The sequence below is a fragment of the Otolemur garnettii genome, unplaced genomic scaffold (genome assembly GCF_000181295.1).
Source record: "Otolemur garnettii isolate 467f Iridium unplaced genomic scaffold, OtoGar3 scaffold00025, whole genome shotgun sequence".
In the NCBI taxonomy this organism is placed as follows: Eukaryota; Metazoa; Chordata; class Mammalia; order Primates; family Galagidae; genus Otolemur; species Otolemur garnettii.
Genome location: NW_003852420.1, coordinates 16576860 through 16583847, shown reverse-complemented (window position 1 = coordinate 16583847; position 6988 = coordinate 16576860). Strand labels below are relative to the sequence as shown.

Genomic DNA, 6988 nt, shown 5'->3' with positions numbered 1-6988 from the left:
TGAGCCCAGGAGTTGGAGGTTGCTGTGAGCTGTAATGCCATGGCATGCTACCCAGGGGGACAGCTTGAGGCTCTGTCTCAAAAAAAAAAAAAAAAAATTAGGCAGGAGTGGTAGCATGTGCCTATAGTCCTAGCTACTCAAGAGGCTGAGGTGGGAGGATTGCTTGAGTTCAAGGAGTTCAAGGCTGCAGTGAGCTCTGATCATAACACTGTATCCCAGTTAGGCAATGGAGCAAGACTCTGTCTCAAAAAAAATAAATAAATAAAAAGGTAATGTTAGCCTTAATTTCTCGGTTGAGGTAGTGTCTGTCCACTGTACAGTTATTGTTTTCCTTTTGTAATTAATAAACATTTTAACAGACATTCTTTAGGGCTATCCTGTTTCTCTTTAAATTTTTGCTCACTCATTTTAGCATATATAGGTTAATTTTTCTTTTTTTTTTTTTTTTGAGACAGAGCCTCACTCTGTTGCCCAGGCTACAGTGCCAGGGTGTCATAGCTCACAGCAACCTCAAACTCTTGAGCTCAAAAGATCCTCTTGCCTCTGCCTCCCAAGTAGCTGGGACTACCAATTCCTGCCACAACACCCAGCTAGTTTTTTCTACTTTTAGTAAAGATAGGGTCTCACTCTTGCTCAGGTTGGTCTCAAACTCTTGAGCTCAAGCAATCCACAAGCCTCGGTCCCCCAAAGTGCTAGGATTACAGGCGTGACCCACTGTGCCTGGCCTTACAGGTTAATCTTGCCTGCAGGAGTCATTGCTATGGTGTTCTAATGGTGTTTGTTTTTTTTTTTCTTATTTCCCTCGTACCTTCTTCATTTAATAATTGAAATTCTTCTATAAGAAAGAGTTGTCCAATTTGGCGCCTGTAGCTCAGCAGTTAGGGTGCCAGCCACATCATGGAGCTGGCTGTTTCGAACCTATCCTGGGCCTGACAAACAACAGTGACATCTACAACCAAAAAATAGCCAGGTGTTATGGTAGGCAGCTGTAGTCCTAGCTACTTGGGAGGCTGAGGCAAGAGAATCGCTTAAGCCCAAGAGCTTGTGCCTGCTGTGAGTTGTGATGTCATAGCACTCTACCGAGGGCAACATAGGAAAACTGTCTCAAAAAAAAAAAAAGTTGTCCTTTTAGTCATTTACATCAGTACAGATTTATGGATATTTTAGTCTCTGGATTATATTCCATACTATATTCATTTTCTGTTTTTTCTTTTTTTTGAGACAGAGTCTCTTTCACCTAGTAGAGTGCTGTGGTGTCATAGCTTACAGCAACCTCAAACTCCTGGGGTCAAGCCATCCTCTTGCCTCAGCCTCCCAAGTAGCTAGGACTACAGGTGCCTCCTACAACACCCAGATGGTTTTTCAATTTTTAGTAGAGATGGGGTCTTGCTCTTGCTCAGGTTGGTCTCAAACTCCTGAGCTCAAGCAATCCACCCACCTCAGCCTCCCAGAGTACTACATTCATTTTCTTGCTCAGATTATTTCAGTTTGGGCCATTGGTACCCCTTCTAGGTTGACCCCTTTGTCTTTTTGTCATACCTCTGTCCTACTTTTATTATTTCCTAGAACCACAGTAATGTTATTAAGAAACCAAGATCTGGTTGCTGGTTCATTGATAGTGGTTCACTGCTCCTTTGGCCCTCTCAGCTAGAGGGTAAGGATATAAGGATACTACTGCCTTTTTTTTTTTTTTTTTTGAGACAGATTCTCACTGTATCACTCTCTGTAGAGTGATATGATGTCACAGCTAACAGCAATCTCAAACCCTTGGGCTTAAGCAATTCTCTTGCCTCAGCCTCCTAAGTAGCTGGGACTACAGGCCACAATGCCCAGCTATTTTTTTTGGTGCAGTTGTTTAGCTGGCGTGGGCCAGGTTTGGACTCACCACCCTTGGTGTACGTGGTTGGTGCCATACCCACTGTGCTATGGGCACTGAAATAGATACTATTGTTTTTGAATAAGCTGAGTATACGTCCTTTTTTTTTTTTTTTGAGATAGAGTTTCACTGTGTCACCCTTAGTAGAGTGTTGTGGCATCAAAGCTCACAGCAACCTCAAACTCTTGCTTAGGCTTAAGGGATTCTCTTGCCTTAGCTTCCCAAGCAGCTGGGACTATAGGTGCCTGTCACAACGTCTGGTTATTTTTTGTTGCAATTGTCATTGTTGTTTAGTTGGCCTGGGCTGGATTCAAACGTGCCACCCTTGGTGTATGTGTCTGGCACCGTAACCACTGGGCTATGGGCACCACGCCATGTCCTTCATGATGTAGGAAATTAATAGATAATGTTTGTCTTATGCTGAATAATATGCTTTTATTATCATTGACAGGAAGGGACTAACAAAGTAACTAAATAAGAATTCTAGATTTAGGGGATAGTTGTCAGTTAACAGTTGAGAGGTTTTATTCAAACAAAACAAAATAAGAACCCTTCCCCAAATAACCCAACTTATGTTTTAGAATAGTTGGCCATAATTAATTAGCAATTAGGTCATCTATTCTTAAATAGTAGTTGTTGGATAAGACTCTCATGTAAGAAATGTTACTGAGTTACTCGGGTATGCTTTCATGGGTTCTACTGTGGAGGGTACTCCAGGAAAAAGAATGCCTTAAGTTATGGGTCATTTGGTTTTCTTTTCTTTTTTTTTTTGAGACAGAGCCTCAAGCTGTTGCTCTGGGTAGAGTGCTGTGATATCACAGCTCACAGCAACCTCCAACTCCTGGGCTCAAGCAATTCTCCTGTCTCTGCCTCCCAAGTAGCTGGGACTATAGGCGCCTGCCACAACGCCTGGCTATTTTTTCTTTGCAGCCATCATTGTTGTTTGGTGGGCCCAGGCTGGATTTGAACCCGCCAGCTCAGGTATATGTGGCTGGTGCCTTAGCCACTTGAACCACAGGCGCCAAGCCCTTTGGTTTTCTTTTAATTGAATTTTTGTTTTGTTCCCCTAAATATGCATTTCAAACTGACTCTATTTGTTTTATTTTATTTTTAATTTTTTTAGAGGTGGGGTCTCACTCTGTTATCCAAGCTGGAGTACAATGGCATGATCATAGCTCACTGAAGCCTGGAACTTCTGGGCTCAAGGGATCTTCCTGCCTTAGCTTCCCAAGTAGCTGGAGCTACAGGCCTGTGCCACTATGCCTGGCTAATTTATTTATTTTATTTTTTAGAGATAGAGGCTCACTGTGATGCCCAGGCTGGTCTCAAATTCCTGGCCTCAAGTGATTCTTCAGTCTCAGCATCCTGAGGATTACCAGCATGAGCTACCTTGACTGGTTCCAAACTGACTTTAAAATGTTTTCAGTGTAGCTCGGCACCTGCCGCATACGCCTGAGCTGGCGGGTTCGAATCCAGCCTGGGCCCACCAAACAACAATGACGGCTGCAACCAAAAGAAAAAAATAGCTGGGCATTATGGCAGGCACCTGTAGTCCCAGCTACTAGAGAGGTGGAGGTAGGAGAATCACTTGAGCCTAGGAGTTGGAGGTTGCTGTGAGCTGTGATGCCATGGTACTCTACCCAGGGCAACAGCTTAAAGCTCTGTCTCAAAAAAGAAAAAAAAATGTTTTCAGTGTAATATTATTAGACCTTTGTTATGTATTTTGAATCTAGCAGCCCTGATTATTCTTTTCTACGTAGAGTAGATCCACTATTAGATTCTAAAGAGAATTTTGGTATTCTTATAGCTCAGATGTTCCCAAATGTACTGCAGACCAAGTCAAAGTTGTTTTTTTCTTTTATTTATTTATTTATTTATTTATTTGTTGTTGCAGTTTGGCCAGGGCTGGGCTTGAACTCACCACCCTCGGTATATGGGGCTGACACCTTTACTCACTGAACCACAGGCACTACCCTTCTTTTTTTTTTGAGACAGAGTCTCACTCCGTTGCCCTAGCCTAGGGTATTGGGGTGTCATAGCTCATAGCAACCTCAGTCTCTTGGGCTTAAGCCGTCCTCTTGCCTCAGCTTCCCAGGTAGCTGGGACTACAGGCATCCTCCACGATGCCCCACTAGTTTTTCTATCATCGTAATAGGGGTGACTGCATTTTCCTCACTGGTGACATTTCTCACCATCTTCTAATTTGTTATCTTACTCAGTTTTGGAATGGACAGGTTATACATAAGTGAAACAGATTTTAGAGTGGGTGGACAGTATAAGGAAATAGAAGGAAGCTTATAGTTTAACATAAAGCATTTTCCTAATGAATGCTACCCCACAAGGGAAAAGGATGCTCTGAATGGAAGAGAGTTCCCCATCATTGGAAATGTTCAAATCAAGACTTAAAGCCACTTCCTGGGGATGAGGTAAAAGGGATTTGATAAACTCTAAGTCTTTTCTTGGACCTGAGGGTATCTAGCACTTTAGTTTATAGGTGCCTGCTTATGCTTCTGAAGTCTGAGTAAATTTGGATGTTTTATTTTTCAGTGGTTGAAGGCCTTTCACTCTTGGACTTGGGAGTATCTCCATATGCTGGAGCAGTATTTCACGAAGTAAGTGTTCTTTTCTTTTCTGGTACTAGGAGTAGTTTACAGTCACAGATACCAAAACCTAACCTCTGTTTTGTACAAACATTTAAGAAGATTTATTTTTGAAAGTCATATTTAGAAACAGACCTTTTTTAGATGTCCTCTGCATAAGAGATTTTGCAATTGCAGTGGAAATGATCCAGATTAAGATTGTAATTTGGGCCAGGCGTGGTGACTCATGCCTGTAATCCTAGCACCCTGGGAAGCCAAGGTGGGTGGATTGCTTGAACTTATGAGTTCAAGACCAGCCTGAGCAAAAGTGAGACCCCTCCCCACCGTGTTTACTAAAAATAGAAAAACTGAGACAAGAGGATCGCTTGAGCCCAAGAGTTGAAGGTTGCTGTGAGCTATGACATCACAGTACTCTATCCAGGGCAACAGTTTAAGACTCTGTCTCGGGGGAAAAAAAAAAAATCCCCATACCTTGGAGGGGTGTACAAAGTCCTACAGACCTCCCTCACCACATAAACCACATTTTTTCTATTCCTCTTCTTATTTTTATTGGGCATATCACTTTATTTTGTTTATTTATTATAGGTGACTTTTTTTATTGTTTGGGATTCATTGAGGGTACAAAAAATTATGTTACACTGATTGCTTTTGTTAGATACAGTCCCTCTTATAATTGGGTTCTGCCCTGTTTATTTACTTATTTATAAATAAATAAGCTAGAGTGCTGTGGCTTCACCTAGCTCACAGCAACTTTAGTCTCTTGGGTTTAAGTGGTATTCTGGCCTCAGCCTCTCAAGTAGATGGGACTATAGGCACCCCAACACCCTGCTAATTTTTTCTATTTTTATTTTTATTTTTTTTTTAATTAATTTATTTTTTTTTTGAGACAGAGCCTGTCCCCCTGGGTAGAGTGCCATGGCATCACAGCTCACAGCAACCTCCAACTCCTGGGCTCAAGCGAGTCTCCTGCCTCTGCCTCCCAAGTAGCTGGGACCACAGGTGCCTGCCACAATGCCCGGCTATTTTTTGGTTGCAGCTGTCGTTGTTTGGCGGCCCGGGCTGGATTCAGACCTGCCAGCTGAGGTGTACGTGGCTGGCGCCTTAGCCGCTTGAGCCACAGGTGCCGAGCCATGTTTTCTATTTTTAAAAGAGACAGGGTCTTGCTCTTGCTCAGGCTGATCTCAAATCCTGAACTCAAGCAATCCATACACATTGGTTTCCCAAGAGTGCTGGGATTACAGGCGTGAGCCACCTTGCCTGGCCAACCATATTATTTTAAAGTAGAAGTCTTCTAATTTGATAATTTATCCCCTAATATTTATGGTTATCTCCCTCATATATAACTTTGAATATACTGAGAATAGTTGGTTGTTTTGCTCTTCTGTCTAGTGTTTCAAAAGCATTCAACTATTGCATACGTATTTTCTTATCTCTGCACCAAGTATTAATACCTTATTGAATCACAATAATAAGAACTACTGGTAGAAACAGGAACGATTTAAGAAACTCTTAATAAGCATACAACTCAATTATTGCAAAAAGATATATGTGGACATGCCAAAAAGTAGCCCACTAGTCCTGAGAGCTCAGTGTGCAGTACGCCTTGTGTGGTATGTTTTCTAGACTGAGTAAGAAGCCCCTGAGAAATTTTTGACATACTTTCATCATGCCACAGCACCATATTTTCTATCTTTACTTATACTATTGATCCTGAGCTCAAGGGACCCTCCTGCATTGACCTCCCAGAGTGCTTGTCTAGTGAAGATTTTCAAAATAGGATCTGCATATTTGGTTGCTGATGGAAATTATCCTGTATCTGGATAGAGAAATTGATTATGTAAAATAGAGAAGATAATTTGAATGAGTAGTGTCTTTGAGGAGGCAGAAAGGAATGCAATCCCATCCTGTTTGTGGGAGGATTTGGCTTTAGATTGGCAGAAAGGAAACTCATCCATTCTTAATATGAGAGAGGTAGAGAATATAGGTATAGGTAAAAGAAGTGGTTGACTGGATAATGGCAAAATAAGGTGGTTCTCATTTAGTGTCTTTCCTCAGTGATATAAGAAATGAGGCTGTTGGCTGAAAGGGAGAAGTGGGGAGGGAAGTTTTGAAGAGAGGGGAAGATGCAAAATAATCCTCTCAGAAAGAATATGCTGAGTGAATAGTGGAAGAGCTTTGTCTAGCTACTTAACCATCATTTAAAATTTTGTTTCTCTGAGTAAATACCTTCAGAGTTACCAGGAAGGAACCTAGAACACATTCTTACTCCTCATCAAGGGGGTGTGTGTGTAAATGGGAATGAAGGCATGGGGTAGTAAGTAATTTCTAGCTACCAGAAGCATGTTAATTCTGCCTGCAAGAGATAACCCTTTTGGACTGTTAACATTTAAGAACTGTGAATGAAGGGGTGAGAAGGATTGCTTATCCCAGACACAGCGGGACAGCTTCAAACTCGGAGTCCCTTGTTCCTCATTACTGAATATGGGTTAATATTCTTTTTTTTTTTTTTTTT

General features: G+C 41.7%; 1 protein-coding gene across 1 annotated transcript in view; it reads left to right on the top strand.

Annotated features, from left to right (window-relative positions):
- The window catches only part of PIGU (phosphatidylinositol glycan anchor biosynthesis class U), a 108566-nt gene that overhangs the window by 4775 nt on the left and 96803 nt on the right, over positions 1-6988 (top strand). Inside the window, exon 2 of the mRNA XM_003788112.2 lies at positions 4424-4488. Within this exon, the coding sequence (XP_003788160.1) occupies positions 4424-4488 (65 nt within the window). The remainder of the gene's footprint in view (positions 1-4423; positions 4489-6988) is intronic.